The 21,074-nt window shown below is 42.5% G+C and overlaps 1 protein-coding gene across 1 annotated transcript in view; it reads left to right on the forward strand.

Moving 5' to 3' along the window:
* The window catches only part of LOC126458393 (uncharacterized), a 251,838-nt gene that overhangs the window by 192,046 nt on the left and 38,718 nt on the right, over positions 1-21,074 (forward strand). Inside the window, exons 5-6 of the mRNA XM_050095401.1 lie at positions 6,679-6,780; positions 17,447-17,584. Of these exons, the coding sequence (XP_049951358.1) occupies positions 6,679-6,780; positions 17,447-17,584 (240 nt within the window). The remainder of the gene's footprint in view (positions 1-6,678; positions 6,781-17,446; positions 17,585-21,074) is intronic.

Here is a 21,074-nt window from a genome sequence, read left to right on the forward strand (position 1 = left end):
GCCTGCTAGAGGGTTCAATGAACTACCTTCATGCTGTCTCTCTACCGCTCCACTCTCGACCGGCACGCGGGAAAAACGAGCACTTAAATTTTTCCGTGCGAGCCCTGATTTCTCTTATTTAACGTGATGATCATTTCTCCCTATGTATTTGGGTGCCAACAGAATGTTTTCGTGATCGGAGGAGAAAGCTGGTGATTGAAATTTCATGAGAAGATTCCGTCGCAACGAAAAACGCCTTTGTTTTAATGATTGCCACTCCAATTCACGTATCATGTCTGTGACACTATCTCCCCCTATTTCGCGATAATACAAAACGAGCTGCCCTTCTTTGTACTTTTTCGATGTCATCCGTCAGTCCCACCTGATGCAGTTCCCACACCGCATAACAGTACTCCAGAATAGGGCGGACAAGCGTAGTGTAAGCAGTCTTTTTGGTTGCACCTTTTAAGTGTTCTGCCAATAAATCGCAGTCTTTGGTTTGCTCTACCCACAATATTATCCATGTGATCGTTCCAATTTAGGTTATTTGTAATTGTAACGACTCACGACCCGTCCTCACAGCTTTACTTCCGCCAGTACCTCCTCTCCTACCTTCCAATAGTGCTTGGCAGCCATGTTACATTGCAGAGTAACCATAAGACCCATGGAATACGATGATATGACAGCCCAAATCATCGCCGAACCCCCGCCATGTTTCACTCTTGCCACGTAAACTCGGCCAGGAATTGGAAAAAAAGTGCAACAAGATTCGTCCGACCAAATGGCTTTCTTTCAACACTTCTTAGCCCTGGTTTTATGTCTTCGGCAACACGTTCACCTGTTACGGGCATTTGCATCACTAATGAGTGGTTTTGGAATTCCAGGCTGTCCGTAGTTCCCTGCTTATGGAGCTCCCTTCGCATAGTTTTGGTGCTGACAGAGTTCGCGAGTGCGACATTCAGTTCTGCAGCGACTTTTGCAACTGTCGTTGTCTTATTTTTCGTCAAGATCCTCTTGATTGACCATTTGTCACAGTCCCTCAGAACACATTTTCGTCCGCACCGACTTAGCGCGTGAGGCTTTCCGCATTCCCTATATGAGGTACAAGTCTTCGATAAATTGGCTCTTGAAGAATCATACGTTTTGGCACCGTGGTTGCGTAAGAACCCACCAACAATTTGTCCACGTTGGAATTCACTGGTCTCCAGCATAATGCTCTCACAATTACACAGAACACTGTTCTGACCAGCACTGGCATTTTTAACGTATTGAGAACATTACACAGGTACCGTTCGTCGTGAAGTGCAACAGCGCAACTTGCAAGCTTGCTTAGCATCTATATTTATGTTCAAGTTCTCCCATTGTTTCCATATTTCTATGCAACTAAACAGATACGATTTGTACGCAGGTGAAAAGACGGAAGTACCTTAGAGCTGGTAAGTTAGGACACAGGGTTTTGGAGTGTAAGCCACTGGACTTTTAGAACAACAATTTACTAACAAACGAAGTTACAAACAATTTGTCACTGAGCAAAACTTATTTTGAAAACTTTCCCGAAAGTGACTTACGGGGACTCCCTCACTGCAGCAACTACTTTTTTTTAAAAAAATCAACATATACTGAATAATAAATGAACTTATGAGTTCTAGCCCGCCGGCCGTTGTGGGCGAGCGGTTCTAGGCGCTGCAGCCCGGAACCGCGCTGCTGCTACGGTCGCAGGTTCGAATCCTGCCTCTGGCATGGATGTGTGTGATGTCCTTAGGTTAGTTATGTTTAAGTAGTTCTAAGTTATAGGGGACTGACGACCTGACATGTTAAGTCCCATAGTGCTCAGAGCCATTTGAACCATTTGAAAACAGTGGCGAGTTCCAATTTATGTACTGCGCCCTCAACTGGCCAGATCTGAAACCGATTGAACACATCTGGGATGTGATTCAACGTGGCGTCACAAATCATTGCTCCCCTCCTCGAAATTTACGTGAATTAGGTGACTTGTGTATGCGTATGTGGACCCAGCTCCCTCGTAGCAAGGTCTCATTGCTTCCATGCCACGATACGTCGCCACTGTTATCCGTGCCAAAGGTTGACATACCGGCTATTATGCAGGTGGTCATAGTGTTCTGGCTGATTAGTGTACGTCTACAACTATACTCTCCAAACCACTGTGAAGTGCATGGCAGAGGGTACGTCTCATTGTAACAGTTATTGGGGCTTTTCCCGACCCATTCAGTATGGAACGAGGGAAGAATGATTGTTAAAATGCTTGCTGTAATTAATCTACTCATCACGATCCTTACTGACAGGGAGTTTTAGTATATTTCCAGTCATCATTTAAAGCCGGCTCATGAAACTTTCTAAGTGGGCTTTCATGGGATGGTTACGTCTATTTTCAAGCGTCTGACAGTTCAGTTTATTCAGCATCTCTGTGACTCTCCCCTGTATCAAACAAAGCTGTGACCATTCGTGCTGCCTTCTCTGTATACGTTCATTATCCCCTACCAGTCCTGTTCGGTACAGATCCCACACACTTTAGCAATTTCTAAGATACATCGCACGAGTGATTTATAAGCACTCTCCTTTGTAGAGTGACTGCATTTACCCAGTATTCTACTAATAAACCGAAGTCTACCACCTGCTTTACCCACGACTGAACCTATGAACTCATTCCATTTAGCATCATTACAAAGTATTAGACCTAGATATAAGCACTCTCCTTTGTAGAGTGACTGCATTTACCCAGCATTCTACTAATAAACCGAATTCTACCACCTGCTTTACCCACGACTGAACATATGAACTCATTCCATTTAGCATCACTACAAAGTATTAGACCTAGATATTTGTATGAGTTCACCGATTTCAAGTGTGACTCACTGATATTTTTAGTCACTAAGTTTTTTCGTTTTGTGAAGTCGTTTCGATGCCATTTCCTCCAATAATTTTAGAATTTTCAAAGGAATGTTACCTATCTCTATTGCCTTTTACGATCGACAGTCTTCCAAAGTTTTGTTAAACTCAGGCTTTAATATTGGATCTCCTATGTCTCCCATATCCTACCATGTCACCAGACAAGTAGAGGCTTTCAATGTACTCTTCACACTTATCTGCTCTCTCCCTTGCGTGTAACTGTGGAATTTCCCCTGCACCACGAATGTTGACGCCTTTGCTTTTAATTTCACCGAAGAATGTTTTGACTTTTATACATGCTGAATCAGTGCTTCACGACGATCATTTCTTTTTCAATTTTTTTACACTCTTCATGCAACAATTTCGCCTCGAAATATCTTCCTATTTCTTCATTTCTAAGTGACGTATATCGCTGTCTTTCTGTTAGTACTTTGTTTTCACTTTCTTCTTTCGTCGAACAGTTTAAGTTTTTCTTTCGTTAACCCAGGTTTCTTTGCCGTTACCTTTCTTATATCTTCTGTGCAACGGCAGTACACATTGATGAGCCAGTACATTATGACCGCTGTCAAAAAAAAAAAAAAAAAAAAAAAAAAAAAATGGTTCAAATGGCTCTGAGCACTATGGGACTTAACATCTGTGGTCATCAGTCCCCTAGAACTTAGAACTACGCAAACCTAACTAACCTAAGGACATCACACATATCCATGCCCGAGGCATGACCTCTGTCAACCGATATGGAGTGTAAATGATGAGATCTATTAACATCAGCAACTTTGATAAAGGACAGATTGTTTTAGCCCGACGCGCAGGAACGAGCATATCGGAAGCTGGTCCACTACTTACGTGCTACTGTTGTGAGCATTAAGGGAAAGTGATGAACTATGGTGAAACCATAAGTAGGTATTGGAGGTTTCAGACGTCCACGCATTTTCACATCAGTCGCATCAGTCGGAGGCTGTAAAGCTGAATAGGCGGCCATCTGTGCTAGGACTGACAACAGCTCGATGCAAACTTTTCACTGCACACTGTTGAACAGGTGGCTCGGTAGCTGAAGACCCTATGAGTTCCCAAACTGACCCAACTGTATCATAAATTACGACTGCAATCGACATGGGGTCTTCGAGACAGGGCCGTTATCAATGGAAACGTGTCCCCTGATCTAATAAATCAAGTCTCTCACAACACTTGTGGCCAAACACTCCGTCATCGAAGCAAACGACAGCTCTAACATACACTGCGGCACTGACTCGTGGTGGAGGGGACAGCATTACGCTTTGGGGATTTTCATGGTGCTTCTGTGGTGGTAATACAAGGCACCTTGATAGTTGCCAACTACGTGAACATTATTGTGGATCACCTGCTTCCCTTCATGCTTGATATCTTCCTCATCAGTGATGGCATCTTCCAACAGAACAACTATCCGTGTCACAAGGTCAGAATCATGCTGCAGTGGTTTGAGTATCATGATAGTGAACTCATGTTGATATCATGGTCACCAAATACTTCTTATCAGAATGTGACGGAGCACATCTGGAGCGCTATCAGGAGCCATCTCAGTACCCACTACTCACTGATCGGTAATTTGCGTGATTCGCTTAACATGTCTGTAGACATTTGGTGCCTCATACCTGCGGACTTGTGAAATCCATGTCACACGCAACAACTGCTGTATTTCGTTCTAATGGTGAAACCGCACGCCATTAAACATGCGATGGTAATGTTTTCGCCCGTCAGTTGTATCGCGCATGTCCTGTCATATTTCTATCCTTTTATTTCAGATCGTCTGTTATTTTTACAAGAAACTCCATTACGACTAAATGTTCTCGATACAAAATCCGTTACACATATTGAAATCAATTCTACTGTGCCCTTGCCGGCTGCTGTGGCGAAGCGGTTCTAGGCGCTTTAGTCCGGAACCGCGCTGCTGCTACAGTCGCAGGTTCGAATCCTGCCTCGGGCGTGTATGTTTGTGATGTCCTTAGGTTAGTTAGGTTTAAGTAGTTCTAACTCTAGGGGACTGATGGCCTCAGGTGCTGAGTCCCATAGTGCTTAGAGCCATTTTGAACCTGTGCCCTTATAAGTAGACATCAGGCACAAATATGATATTGCCTGGTGTGTTTACCTTTAATTTTTACCTCACTTTTTATTATGGTGATGAACTTATATTATACATCCGATGTTCATGAAAATCTGGGTAAGATTAAATAGCTGTAACATGTAAACTAACTACGAAGAAGTGCTCCCTTGGGTTTTGATGATGCAGGGAAAGTGATCAAAAAATGGTTCAAATGGCTCTGAGCACTATGGGACTTAATATCAGAGGCCATCATTCCCCTAGAATTTAGAACTACTTAAACCTAACTAACCTAAGGACATCACACACATCCACGCCCGAGGCAGGATTCGTACCTGCGACCGTAGCGGTCGCGCGGTTCCAGACTGAAGCGCCTAGAACCGCTCGGCCACAACGTCCGGCGGTAGCGATCAACAGTTGATCTACAAGTGTGTGAGAAAAGTAATGAGACTGACAACACAGCGAGCGATCTGGCAACGCTGTGTTGTTCTACTTGTGTAGACCGATGTGTTCGTCCGTTCCAGGTGCTCAGTCAGAGTTTCAGCTCCATACAGCCATCAAGTGATTTTTGAGAACGCCATCAGTGAAGTTGAGCTTTTGCACGAAAATGGAACAGTGGAATTTAGAGCAACGTTGTGCCATCAAGTTTTATGTTAAACCTGATGAATCCGTGAGTGTGACATTTGTAAAACTGAATATTCCTATGGCGAATATTCCTTATTATGAGCCCAAGCTTTTCCGTAACACAAATCAGTTTTGGAAGGCCGAGAACACATTGAAGATGAACCTCACTCAGGGAGACCTCCAACTTCCAAAACCAATAAAAATGCCGAACGTGTGAGTGCTCTCGTGAAATGAGACAGACTTTTAGCAGTAACACTTTCACCGTACGTCAGACTGTGATAGAAGCTTTGCACATGCGAAAATATTGTGTCGAAATGGTGCCAGAAAGTGTCATAACTGAACAGAAGGACAATCGAAGAAAAGTGTACGTTGATCTTCTTGAGAGGATTGCCAACGACCACGAATGGTTCAGTCGTGTGATCACAGATGGCACGATCCTGAGACAAGGCGGCAAAGTGAGAAGCGGCACACTGAGACATTTCCTCGAGCGACAAAAGCTCGAATGGGCTGATTAAAGATGAAAACAATGCTGATTTGCTTTTTTGACAGTAAAGGTATAGTGCGCAAAGAATCTGTTGCTAAAGAACAAACTGTCAACCAAGTGCTTTACAAAGGTGTCTTCTAAAGTTTCAGGATAGTGGCGAATCGAGTGAGACGAGACACTGAAGAGAAGTGAATACTGCATCATGACAACGCCCTATGTCACACAGCCACTTCCACCACCCAACGTTTGACCTCAAAAGGAATTTCTGTCGTCCACAACCCCCCTCCCTTCCTGTTCACCTGATCTCAGGCCTTCTCACATTTTCCCAAAATTGTAAAATTTCTTAAAAGCAACCTCATTTTGGGACTTAGGAGAACATTTAAAAGAACGTGACTGAAATGTTAAATGAGTTGAAGCCTTTCAGCGCTTCTACCAAGATTGGGAACAACGACTCCGCCGGTGTATAGTTGCCAGAGAGCACTACTTTGAAGTGGACGATATTATTGTTCGAGAAAAAAAAACTTCGGTAGATAAAAAATCAGTCTCATTACTTTTCTCACACACCTCGTACGTTTCACATTCATCCACTTCTGATTTTATTATCTTTCAGGAGAGTACTCCGTGCTGTACCTGTTCGCAAGATACAAGTTTGGTTGGAGTGAAGTGGACTACAGCCTGTACGCCGCCTTCAAGATGATCCTCATCTGTGGAGGTAAGAGGAAGTCGCGGCTACAACTTGTTTCCGCTCACCTCTGACAGCTTTCTGAAAGCGGTTGTATGCACTCTCTGTCAAACACTGAAGTGTGAACTGCAGAGTAATCATGTAGCTGTAGATGTAGATTTATTGCGAGTCATTGTTACCAATCTGTAGTGCATCTGAAGATGAACTTCGTGTCTTAAGGGTGGAATAATGAAATGGCATTACAGGTGCGCAAGTGTTTTACTTCCGACAAGGTTTCTCAGGACATGGTGTAATCCTGGATTCACTACGTTGACCAAGGTAACTTGAGGAAATTAAACAGATATTTCATTTCTAGGGTTCCGTACATGAATCTGTAAAAACAAAGCCCTTATAGAATCACTTTGTTGTCCAAGACCTCTCTTTTTCAGGGACGGGTAGAAATGACAAGTTGAAATTCATCTCACACTGAGGCCTACAGTCTCTTGACGGTGTAAAATATTAAAGCAGCTAAGTCAATGCCATCAAAAAATATGGACATTTATGTCACATATCTTGATACAAACTCACTCATCAAAACCTATACTATACTTTCCGTTGACCTATAATCACGAAATTTGGTAGGAAACAATGTTTCACATTAAAAGTAAGGGGAAAAATCCGAAAACTGTTTATTTGTAATTACACTACTGGCCATTAAAATTGCTGCACCAAGAAGAAATACAAATGATAAACGGGTATTCATTGGACAAATATATTATACTAGAACTAACATGTGATTACATTTTCAGGAAATTTGGGTGCATAGATCCTGAGAAATAAGTACCCAGAACAACCACCTCTAGCCGTAATAACGGCCTTGATACGCCTGGGCATTGAGTCAAACAGAGCTTGGATGGCATGTACAGGTACAGCTGCCCATGCAGCTTCAACACGATACCACAGTTCATCACAGTTCAGTTCATCACATCACAGTTCATCGCATCTTGGGTGCGACGTCATTAGCGAGTGACTGCGTGTGAGATCGCTCTCTAAGTTTTTATATATTTTTAGGTTTCAGATACATATTTTAACGGTTTTTTGATAATATTTACTATATAAGTGACGTATTAGTGGTTTCTTCATTCACCTCTGCCTTTCTTGTGGTGTGACGTGATATTTGTGAGTGTTTCGTATCGGGCAACGTAACCTCTTACCTGTTTTTACATTCCGCGCTGCCAGTTGCAGCTGTATCGGCGCATCGAAAGCTAAGTACTAATTGATTGTTTGTGTATAGTGGTTTATTTAGGAACTTTAGTAGTCTTCAACCGGTGTTTTTTGTGTTTTCTGGTGAAATAATTTGAGAAGAACCTTTTGGGGAACTGTTTTCAGCTTCGTTACTGTGTCATTAGACGTTTGATTCTCTTTCTGTATTAGTCTTTTGTTATATTCACATTTGTTGTGTATTAATACTGTTAATAACAGTAGTTACTTCCCTTGTAGAGTAAGTTTGTGATTATTGTAGTTAGGTTTTTAACATCTTCTTATTGTAGTAGCGGAACTTAGAAAAAGTAAAATTTTACCATGAGTGAGAAGTGTGGGCTTTGCCGTAGGTTCGTGAGTAGTGGATTGCGGTGTGAGACTTGTTCAAAGTATTTTCACTGAGTGGAATGCAGTGGGGAAGCCAGTGGGCATTCTGGTGAGATCCTCTCCTGGAACTGCAGGTTATGTAGCAAGAGTAAGTTGATAGAGGAGCAGGAGCGTAAGATCTGTGCCCTTCAGGTGCAGTTGAAAAACGCACAGGAGGAGCTAGATAGGATGAGGAGGGAGAAGGGGGTTGGGGAATGGGAGCTGGCTGTTGGCAAGAGATCTGCTAGGAGAAGAAGATTTTCAGATAGTTTTACTATTGGCGTTTACAATAGATATGACCAACTGTCAGAGTCTAGTGGAGAGGAATCTCTAGTAGCTGTAGATGTAGGAAGTATGCAGTAGACCTCAGTAGTTACGGTGGCTAGAACAGATGCAAAGTCGAAGAGGAAGAAGAAGGTTCTGCTGTTAGGTAGTTCTCATGGCAGAGGTGTAGGCCAGAAGTTGCAGGAAGTGCTGGGGAGTGAGTACCAGGTCACCAGCATTGTGAAGCCTAATGCAGGATTGGCTCAGGTGACTGTTAACATAGGGGGGTTGCGCAAGGATTTTACTAAAGAGGATCAGGTAGTGATTGTGGGTGGGGCTGGTAATAGGGATGAGGAGTATGACATAGATGGTGACCTGGAAAAGATAGCCACTCAGACTGGCAACACGAATGTGCATTTCGTGGAACTGTTTCAGCGTCACGATCGACCTCATCTTAATACAGCCGTCAGGCGTAATAACATGAGACTTGGGGGTGCGCTGATGACAGAAAGCATGGGTCACATTTCAGTGGTGTCGGCGGAGTCTATCAGCAGGACGGGTTTCACTAGACATGGCCTGCACCTCAACAGGTATGGGAAGGGGAGGTTGGCAAAGCTTATAGGTGACAGCATAGGTGGGGTTGGTGGGATCACTCATGGAAAATTCCTGCACTAGTGGGTGTTAGAGCTGCACCTTTTTTAGACTGAAGTCAGCTGTTAGGTATTCCTGCTTAAGGGAAGTCTCTCTAACAAAGGAACCACTTTTGACCAAGCTTAGGTATCCGAGTAATGAGGGAATTAGTATATTTCATCAAAATATACAAGGTATTAGAGATAAAGTTAGTGAACTGCTTATAGATCTCGACTCTGAAACTATTGGTATATCTGAACACTTCTTAAATAAGGAGATAATTAAGAGGCTTCCTTTACCAGGATACAGGGTGGCTGGCAGCTTTTCGAGGAGCTCTTTGCGGTGTGGGGGAGCAGCCATGTATGTGAAAAACGGCATCCCATTTGAATCAATTGATGTTTCAAAGTACTGCACTGAAAAGATGTTTGAATGTTGTGCAGCTGTGGTTAAATTTAATGGAGCTAAGCTTCTAACTGTCGTTATTTATTGATCCCCAGACTCCGATTTCACAACATTTTTGCGAAAGCTAGAGGAGGTTCTTGGTCTCTTTACAGAAAATACAAAAAGTTAGTTATATGTGGTGACTTCAATATTAATTGTATAAGTGACTGTGCAAGGAAGAGGATGCTGGTAGACCTCTTTAATTCATATAATCTTATGCAAACCGTATTCTTTCCAACGAGAGTGCAAGGGAACAATAGAACAACCATAGACAACATTTTTGTTCATTCCTCATTACTAGAAGGGCATTCTGTTAGCAAAAAGGTGAATGGCCTTTCAGATCATGATGCACAAATTTTAACTCTAAAAGATTTTTGTGCAGCAGCACGTGTTAAATATAGTCATCAGCCGTTTAGGAAAGCTGATCCAGTTGCTGTAGAGACCTTTGTAAACATTATCAAGGAACAAGAGTGGCAAGATGTTTATAGCGCTGATACAGTAGACGATAAATATAATGCTTTTCTCAAGACTTTTCTCGTGCTCTTTGAAAGTTGCTTTCCGTTAGAACGTTCAAAACAGGGTACTAGCACAAACAGGCAGCCTGGGTGGCTGACTAGAGGGATAAGAATATCTTGTAGAACAAAGTGGCAATTATATCAAAACGTTAGAAAAAGTCAAAATCTAAATGCAACAGCTCATTACAAACAGTATTGGAAGGTGCTTAAAAATGTTATAAGGAAGGCAAAAAGTATGTGGTATGCAGACAGAATAGCTAAGTCTCAGGATAAAATTAAAACCATATGGTCAGTCGTAAAGGAAGTGGCTGGTCTGCAGAGACAGGTCGAGGATATAGAATCAGTGCTTAGTGGGAATCTCCGTGTTACTGATAAGTCGCATATATGTACAGTATTTAATAATCACTTTCTGAATACAGCAGGTGAACTAAATAGAAACCTAGTCCCAACAGGGAATCATATAGCGCTCTTAGAAAAAAGTGTTCCGAGACTGTTATCTGAAATGCTCCTCCATGATACTGACAAGAGGGAGATTGAGTTAATAATTAAATCACTAAAGACCAAGAACTCTCATGCATATGACGGGGTATCTAGCAGAATACTGAAGTATTGTTCTATGTATGTTAGCCCAGTACTTAGCCATATCTGTAACTTTTCCTTTAGCAGTGGTCGGTTTCCTGACCGATTAAAGTACTCGGTAGTGAAGCCATTTTATAATAAGGGAGACATTGATAATGTTGACATTTTTAGACCTATTTCTATGCCATCGGTGTTTGCTAAAGTTATCGAGAAGGTTGTATATACAAGGTTACTGGAGCATTTAAATTCACATAATTTGCTGTCAAATGTTCAGTTTCGTTTTAGAAATGGTTTAACAACTGCAAATGCTATATTCTCTTTTATCTGTGAGGTTTTGGACGGATTAAAAAAAAGATTGCGAACGCTAGGTGTTTTCTTTGATTTAACGAAGGCTTTTGACTGTGTTGACCACAAAATATTACTGCAGAAGTTAGACCATTATGGAGTAAGGGGTGTAGCTTACAATTGGTTCGGCTCTTACTTTAAGAACAGGAAGCAGAAGGTAATTCTCCGCAATATTGAGAGTGGTAGTGATGTTCAGTCCCAATGGGGCACTGTTAAGTGGGGCGTTCCCCAAGGGTCGGTGCTGGGGCCACTGCTGTTTCTTATTTATATAAATGATATGCCTTGTAGTATTACAGGTGATTCAAAAATATTTCTTTTTGCTGATGACACCAGCTTGGTAGTGAAGGATCTTGTGTGTAATATTGAAACAGTATCAAATAATGTAGTTCATGAAATAAGTTCGTGGCTTGTGGAAAATAATTTGATGCTAAATCACAGTAAGACTCAGTTTTTATAGTTTCTAGCTCACATTTCAACAAGAACCGATATTTTGATCAGACAGAATGGGCGTATTATATGTGAGACGGAACAGTTCAAGTTCCTAGGCGTTCAGATAGATAGCACGCTGTTGTGGAAAGCCCATGTCCAGGATCTCGTTCAGAAACTAAATGCTGCTTTATTTATCATTAGAACAGCATCTTAAATAAGTGACACTTCAACACGGAAAGTAGTCTACTTCGCATATTTTCATACGCTTATGTCATATGGTATTATTTTTTGGGGTAATTCTTCTGCTTCAAAAAGGGTATTTTTGGCTCAAAAACGTGCTGTTCGAGCTATATGGGGTGTAAGTTCGAGGACGTCTTGTCGACCCCTATTCAGTAGTCTGGGAATTCTGACATTGCCCTAACAGTATATATTTTCTTTAATGTCGTTTGTTGTTAACAATATTAGCCTATTCCCAAGAGTTAGCAGCTTACACTCAGTTAATACTAGGCAGAAATCCAATCTGCATGTGGAATGCACTTCCTTGACTCTTGCGCAGAAAGGAGTGCAGTATTCTGCTGCATCCATTTTCAATAAGCTACCATAAGAACTCAAAAATCTTAGCAGTAGCCCAAACTCTTTTAAGTCTAAACTGAAGAGTTTTCTCATGGCTCACTCCTTCTATTCTGTCGAGGAGCTCCTGGAAGAGCTAAAAAATTAAGCAAATTCCAGTGTTACATTGTTGGTTTTCTTTATTTAAACTTACGACTTGTCACCTGAATATGTTTTTTTTATATTTCATTTTATCTGTTTCTAATATCGTTTTATAATTTCATGTATTGACTCGTTCCATGACCATGGAGATTACTCCTTAATCTGGTCCCACGGAACAATAAATAAATAAATAAATCAAGAGTAGTGACTGGCGTATTGTGATGAGCGAGTTGCTCGCCCACCATTGACCAGACGTGTTCAGTTGGTGAGAGATCTGGAGAATGTGCTCGCCAGGGCATTTTCTGTATCCCGAAAGGCCCGTACAGGATCTGTAACACGCGGTCGTGCATTATCCTTCTGAAATGTAGGGTTTCGCAGGTATCGAATGAAGGGTAGAGCCACGGGTCGTAACACATCTGAAATGTAACGTCCACTGTTCAACGTGCCGTCAATGCGAACAAGAGGTGACCGAGACGTGTAAGCAATGGCACCCCATGCTATCACGCCGGGTGATATGCCAATATGGCGATGACGAATACACGCTTCCAATGTGCGTTCACGGCGATGTCGCCAAACATGGATCTGACCATCATTATGCTGTAAACAGAACCTGGATTCATCCGAAAAGATGACTTTTTGCCATTCGTGCACGCAGGTTCGTCGTTGAGTACACCATCGCAGGCGCTCCTGTCTGTGATGCAGCGTCAAGGGTAACCGCAGCCATGGTCTTCGAGCTGATTGTCCATGCTGCTTCAAACGTCGTCTAACCGTTCGTGCAGATGGTTGTTGTCTTGCAAACATCCCCATCTCTTGACTCAGGGATCGAGACGCGGCTGCACGATCCGTTACAGCCATGCGGATAAAATGCTGTCATCTCGACTGCTAGTGATACGAGACCATTGGGATCCAGCACGGCGTTCCGTATTACCCTCCTGAACCCACCCATTCCATATTCTGCTAACAGTCATTGGATCTCGACCAACGCGAGCAGCAATGTCGCGATACGATAAACCGCAATCGCGACAGGCTACAATCCGACCTTTATCAAAGTCGGAAACGTGATGATGCGCATTTCTCCTCCTTACACGAGGCACCACAACAACGTTTCGGCAGGCAACGCCGGTCAGCTGCTGTTTGTGTATGAGAAATCGTTTGGAAACTTCCCTCATGTCAGCACGTTGTAGGTGTCGCCACCGGCGGCAACCTTGTGTGAATGCTCTGAAAAGCTAATCATTTGCATATCACAGCATCTTCTTCCTGTCGGTTAAATTTCGCGTGTGTAGCACGTCATCTTCGTGGTGTAGCAATTTTAATGGCCAGTAGTGTAACTCACCCGAAAAAAGAATACTTTTTGACATTTGTTATCCCACTGACCGTCTGTTATGACCCCTTCTCCTCAGGAACGGATAGACATATCAATTTACAATTTAGGGTCCGTGATACCTCGGCAATGTAAAAACAAACTTAAGCTTTTAAGTCAACGCAGTCTGAAGATACGGCCATTTATGTCGCATATTTTCATACTTACAAACTCTCTCATTAAAACCTGTAGGGTACTTCCCGTTGGTACAAAATCATGAAATTTGGAAGAAGCAAGGCTTCGCTGTAAAAGGAAAGGAAAAAAAATCGGGAAAAAATGTTAATTTGTAATTAGACACGTAATTTTTTTGTCATTCGTTATCCGACTTCAAACAGAAATTAAAGCATTCTAGAAGCCCTGGAATTCCCAATACCGATATCGTTCCGGTACGAATGTCAATAACAGACAAAAATAGTCAAGATTCTCGATTTTCGAGATGGATGAACTGTCTGTATATGTAATTACGTTTGTACAGAATCCTTAGAGCCGAGTCCTTCTTGAACATGGGCAATTATTATTTTTTTATTTACTAGTCTTCTAACGCCTTTAGAGCACTCGTGATCATCGTCTCTGCGGCAGACGTCCCTTGCTGTCTGCCTCATGGAGTCTGATCATGATCGTAATTACGTTTGTACAGAATCCTTAGAGCCCGAGTCCTTCTTGAACATGGGCAATTGTTTTTTATTTACTAGTCTTCTAACGCCTTTAGAGCGCTCGTGATCTTCGTCTATGCGTCAGACGTCCCCTACTATCTGCCTCATGGAGTCTGATCATGATCAGATCAACAGTTTTCCTCATTAGTTCACCTGTCTGGTACCTATTCATTTCCAAATACTTGTTCCACTTCTTACTTTTTATTAAAAATGAAACTCCTCCAGCTGTACTTAAGATTTCATATTTATTTGGCTACTATTTTCGACGTTGCGTCAACGCCATCTTCAGACCCGTACACTTTGATGATATCAACTGTGTGTGGCTGAGTACTAGAAGTCCGCGGTGAGACCAGTACTCCACATGGATGGCGAGCGGTAACTACCACGTATTGGTCTCACCACGGACTTCTAGTACTCACAAGGGAACCTCCCCATCGCACTCCCCTCAGATTTAGTTATAAGTTGGCACAGTGGATAGGCCTTGAAAAACTGAACACAGATCAATTGAGAAAACAGGAAGAAGTTGTGTGGAACTGTGAAAAAATAAGCGAAATATACAAACTGAGTAGTTCATGGCGACATAAGCAACATTTAGGACAGTGGGACCGCAGTAGCGCCGTGGTCTCGTGGTAACGTGAGCAGCTGCGGAACGAAAGGTCCTTGGTTCAAATCTTCCATCGAGTGAAAACTTTAATTTTTTATTTTCAGTTTATGTGACAAACTCTTATGTTTTCATCACTTTTTTGGGAGTGATTATCACATCCACAAGAAAACCTAAATCGGGCAAGGTAGAAGAATCTTTTTACCCATTCGCCAAGTGTACAAGTTAGGTGGGTCGACAACATATTCCTGTCATATGACGCACATGCCGTCACCAGTGTCGTATAGAATGTATCAGATGTGTTTTCCTGTGGAGGAATCGGTTGACCTATGACCTTGCGATCAAATGTTTTCGGTTCCGATTGGAGAGGCACGTCCTTTTGTCTACTAATCGCACGGTTTTGCGATGCGGTCGCAAAACACAGACACTAGACTTATTACAGTGAACAGAGACGTCAATGAACGAACGGACAGATAATAACTATGCAAAAATAAAGAAAGTAAAATTTTCACTAGTGGGAAGACTTGCACCAAGGACCTCTCCTTCTTCAGCTGCTCACGTTACCAAGGGATCACGGCGCTCCTAAGCTCACGTTCTCCTTTATGTTGCCTATGTGGCCAAGACTGATGACCAGTTTGTATATTTTGCTTATTTTTTCACAGTTCCACACAACTTCTTCCTGTTTTCTCAATTGATCTGTGTTCAGTTTTTCAAGGCCTATCCACTGTGCCAAGTAATAACTAAATCTGAAGGGGGTGCGATGGGGAGGTTCCCTTGTCAGCCACACACAATTGATATCATCAAAGTGTACAGGCTAGATGGCGTTGACGCAACGTCGAAACTAGCAGCCAAATAAATATGAAATCTTAAGTACAGCTGGAGGAGTTCCATTTTTAATAAAAATTATACCTGATCTCTCACCATCATCCAATGTAAATATGGATGTACGCAGATGTTCCACTTCTGTCTCGCTTCTTCTAATAGGGTTTTCCACAAACTTTTGTGTTCACCAATTTGTCCTACTGTCTCTTCATATTCCACTTAATCTGTTCAATTACGCTAGCGATTGTAAAGATCGCACCGGCAAGAAGAACACAACTGACTGAAATTGACTTAATACTACATATTAGGTACATGAAATCATACGAATAATTATAATTATAAAAGGCTATATGAGCCCTGACTTCGAAAATTCAGTGTGGTTAGCAGTCTACAGTATGATGCAACCAGGACTTGGCCGTCCACAAGCTAGGCCACTAACTCACACCTCTGTGGTGGTGCACTGCACAGAGATAAACACTTTAAATCCAGGCGATAGAAGAAATTTTTGCTAGTAGTGTTTGGCCGGCGAGGGGAGGAGAGGTAGAAAATGCATTCGACATTCTTAGGTGCTGCAATATGTTCTAAATCCTCAGAAAAATATATGTAAGCTATAGGGAAAGACGGGCATTATACAATGAGCAACAACTTTTGCAATCAGAATAACTGCTAATTTTGAGGATGTAGAAATTAGCAAACTAACATACTTTGCATACTTTCTCTCTCTGATGTCATACAGAATAATATTTTGGGGTAACTGAACACTTAGGCAAAAAGTATTCATTGCTCAAAAGCAAGTGGTTAGAATAATGTGTGGGGCTCACAGTCGTACATCTTGTAGGCATTTCTACAAAAGATTAGGAATTCGTACAACAACCTCTCAGTACATTTACTCGGTAATAGAATTTGTTCTCAAGTACATGGACCAGTTTAAAAACAACAGTGACATTCATGATTATAACACCAGAAGAAAGAAAGAGTTACACTGTTCTCTACTTAACCTATCTATGGCACAGAAAGGGGTAAAATATGCTGCTGTAAAACTTCTCGATAAATTACCAGGTGAAATAAAATGTCTGACAGCCATTAGTAACACTTTTAAAAATAAATTGAAGTCATGTCTCCTTGACAACTCCTTCTATACCATAGATGAATTCTTGAATGGGTATAAATAAATCTCTGTGTGTGATACATGCATTTTGTGCCATTTGAGAGAATGGGGTAGGTAATAAATATTTTAAGCCTTTAAAATAATTAAAAAACCTTGACTCAGGTTTGCATTTCTTATGCACTTGACACGTTCCACATCATAAAGGTTTCCATGAGATTGATCAATGGAATATGTAACTAACTAACTGACTTCCTTTCAGTACTGTAATTTCATGGAGAAGTGATAGTTCCAGATGGTGCTGTTCTTGGATCAAATGTTCTGTTGACTGCGTATCTCACCATGATAATATGTCCAGAATTTATGTTGAATGTCTTTACAATAATCAAACGCTGTTTCGGTGTTCGTAATTCTGTTCAAACTAAGACATTGTTGAGTGACCTATAGTATTTTCAGAGCTACAGTACAGCAACATTACAAGGAGACTCATATATATCACATGATTAAACCACAGGAGACGAACTTTTTCTAACACGTATTGTGCGACACCTTGTACCTTTGTAATTGTTCTGTCCTTCGTTATTCTTTTCTGTGGATGAAGACATGTGATTGAGTTCCGAATGTTAATGTTGGCAGGCTCTGTTCTGACGGTACTGCTGCTGTGCCGGGTGCTGAAACTGGAGGACTCGCTGATCGGCCTCGTGTCCTGCCTCACACAGTTCGTCGCCAGCCTGCTCTACCTGGTGGTCAGCCGCAGCTGGGAGATGTACCTGGGTCAGTAGGCCTTGCGTGAGGGATGGACACACTGTATTAATAAACATTTCGAAAAAAAATCAAGCTGCGACCATGAAACCTGGTGATGGTCAGTTCTCCTCTTCGTATTTCCCTTCAGTGCGACACATTCTCCCTATGACGGATGCCTTGACGGAGAGCTTGTAGAAACCTCGATTTTGGCTGTTTAGGTAATGCTCCACCTAGCAAATAACCTCGTCCTCGATTTGAAATTGTCTAGCACGTAATGGTTCCTTCATCCAAAGAAAGTGGAAGAAGTTACTGACTGCTATCTCAGGAGAATTCGATGGGCCAGACAAATTTTGGAAGCCAAAATAAGTTGCGTGCGCTTTAGGGAGCCTATATAATTAATTTTTCTCCTCTCTTACTATTACGTTTTATTGATTATACATTGACGGAAAAAAGTCACAATACCGCAAAATAATTAATTTACAGTATTGAAACTTCGGGAATACATTTATCTAGGTAACATGTTTAAGTGACTGACGTTGCAAGACCACAGGTTAACATATGAGCGAGATAAGGAATTTCAAATATGAAATGCTTGTACATTAATGAAACCATGCAAAAGTGCATGCATTGTGTTGTACAGGTGCCGGATGACAGCTTGTGGGATGGTTCCATGCCTACTGCACTTGGTCGGTCAATACACGGACAGTTACACTACTGGCCATTAAAATTGCTACACCAAGAAGAAATTCAGATAATAAACGGATATTCATTGGACAAATATATTATACTAGACCTGACATGTGATTACATTTTCACGCAATTTGGGTGCATAGATCCTCAGAAATCAGCACCCAGAACAACAACCGCTGGCCATAATAACGGCCTTGATATGCCTGGCCATTGAGTCAAACAGACCTTGGATTGCGTATACAGGTACAGCTGCCCATGCAGCTTCAACACGATACCACAGTTCATCATGAGTAGTGACTGGCGTATTGTGACGAGCCAGTTGCTCGGCCACCATTGACCAGACGTCTTCAATTGCTGAGAGATCTGGAGAATGTGCTGGCCAGGGCAGCAGTCCAACATTTTCCGTATCCACAAACGCCCGTACGAGACCTGCAACATGCGGTCGTGCATTATCCTGCTGAAATGTAGCGTTTCGCTGGGATCAAATGAAGGGTAGAGCCACGGGTCGTAACACATCTGAAATCTAACGTCCACTGTTCAAAGTGCCGTCAATGCGAACAAGAGGTGACCGAGACGTGTAACCAATGGCACCCCATACCATCATGCCGGGTGATACGCCAGCATGGCGATGACGAATACACGCTTCCAATGTGCGTTCACCGCGATGTCGCCAAACACGGATGCGGCCATCATGATACTGTAAACACAACTGGATTCATCCGAAAAAATGACGTTTTGCCATTCGTGCACCCAGGTTCGTCGTTGAGTACACCATCGCAGGCGCTCCTGTCTGTGATGCAGCGTCAAGGGTAACCGCAGCCATGGTCTCCGAGCTAATAGTCCATGCTGCTGCAAACGTCATCGAACTGTTCATGCAGATGGTTGTTGTCTTGCAAACAACCCCATTCTGTTGACTCAGGGATCGAGACGTGGCTGCACGATCCATTACAGCCGTGCAGATAAGATCCCTGTCATCTCGACTGCTAGTGATACGAGGCCGTTGGGATCTAGCACCCACCGATTCCATATTCTGCTAACAGTCATTGGATCACGACCAACGCGAGCAGCAATGTCGCGATACGATAAACCGCAATCGCGACAGGCTACAATCCGACCTTTATCAAAGTCGGAAACGTGATGGTACGCATTTCTCCTCCTTACACGAGGCATCACAACGACGTTTCACCAGGCAACGCCGGTCAACTGCTGTTTGTGTATGAGAAATCGGTTTGAAACTTTCCTCATGTCAGCACGTTGTAGGTGTTGCCACCGGCGCCAACCTTGTGTGAATGCTCTGAAAAGCTAATCATTTGCATATCACAGCATCTTCTTCCTGTAGGTTAAATTTCGCGTGTGCAGCACGTCATCTTCGTGGTGTAGCAGTTTTAATGGCCAGTAGTGTAATATTGCTTGTGGATGACGCTGGAGTTGTCCGATGATGTCTCATATGTGCTCGATTAGAGACAGATCTGGAGATCGAGTAGGCCAAGGCAACATGTCGACTCTGTAGACCGTGTTGATTTGCAACAGCGGTATGTGAGTGATCGTTATCCTGTTGGAAAACACTCCCTGGAATGCCGTTCATGAATGGCAGCACAACAGCGAAATTTGCAGTCAGAGTGCGTGGGATAACCACCATAGTGCTCCTGTTATTATACGAAACTGCACCTCAGACCACAACTCCAACTGCAGCTCCAGTGTGTCTAGCACGTAAACAAGTTGGTTGTAGGCCCTCAACTGGTCTAAACAACACACGATCATCACTGGCACCGATGCTGAATCAACTTTGATCAGAAATCACAACAGACCTCCACACCGCACTCCAATTAGCTCTCACTTGACATCACCAAAGTCGCAAATGGCGGTTGTTTGGGGTCGGTGGAATGCACGCTACACGGCGTCTGGCTCGCGTATTTGAAGTAACCGATTTGTAACAGTTTGTTGTGTCCCTGTGGTGCCAATTGCTGCTCACATTGCTGCTGCAGATGCAGTACGATACTCCAGTGTCATTCGCTGTACACGATGGTCTTCCCCCTCGATAGTGCCAAGTGGCTATCCTGAGCCCAGTCTTCTTGTGATTGAACATTTTCGTGACCACCGCTGCCAGCAATCGTGTACAGTGGCTACATTCCTACCACGTCTTTCATCAGTAACGCAAAAGGAACAGGCAACTTCTCGTAACCTTATGATACAACCTCGTACAAACTCAGTGCGTTGATAATGGTGTCTTTGTCGCCTTAAAGGCTTGCTTGACTAATATCAACTCACGACGTCCAGTCTCAAAGGTAACTCACGTTCAGGACCATTACAGCGTATATTTAAAGTAAACCTGATTTGCATCCTCGTAGTGGCATTGCTAGTGCCACTCTTGAAATTTGAGTAGACACCATCTTTCAGATGTAGAAAAACGTCTACTAACTTTCGTTTATGTCGCACTACTCCTTCTTTGTGTTGTAATTTTTTTGTCATTGTATTTAGTAGTAAATGTCAGTACATTTAAATAATACATTTGTGCGCACTTATGGTGTCGGCAGTTTTTACGGAAATGTTGATAGCGAATGAAAATGTAAAACGAGCAGCAATCATAGGCCTATTTACAGTCTTGATTTCCGAAAATACTTTGCTTTGTTTATGACTTTGTCACGATTTCCGAAGGTGTTGTTGCGCAGGAACATAAGAGCACCGCGTAAGTACCTGCGAGTGAAACGAGCAGCAATATTTTCCGAGATGTGAGTTGCGGTGTCAGAAATTATAATGCTACGAAAGAGGCACTCGCCGAGCAACAGCTGTAGTTTCACGATTGTCGTCAAATGAATCATGTTTCCTCATA

The sequence above is a fragment of the Schistocerca serialis genome, chromosome 2 (genome assembly GCF_023864345.2).
Source record: "Schistocerca serialis cubense isolate TAMUIC-IGC-003099 chromosome 2, iqSchSeri2.2, whole genome shotgun sequence".
Taxonomy (NCBI): domain Eukaryota; kingdom Metazoa; phylum Arthropoda; class Insecta; order Orthoptera; family Acrididae; genus Schistocerca; species Schistocerca serialis.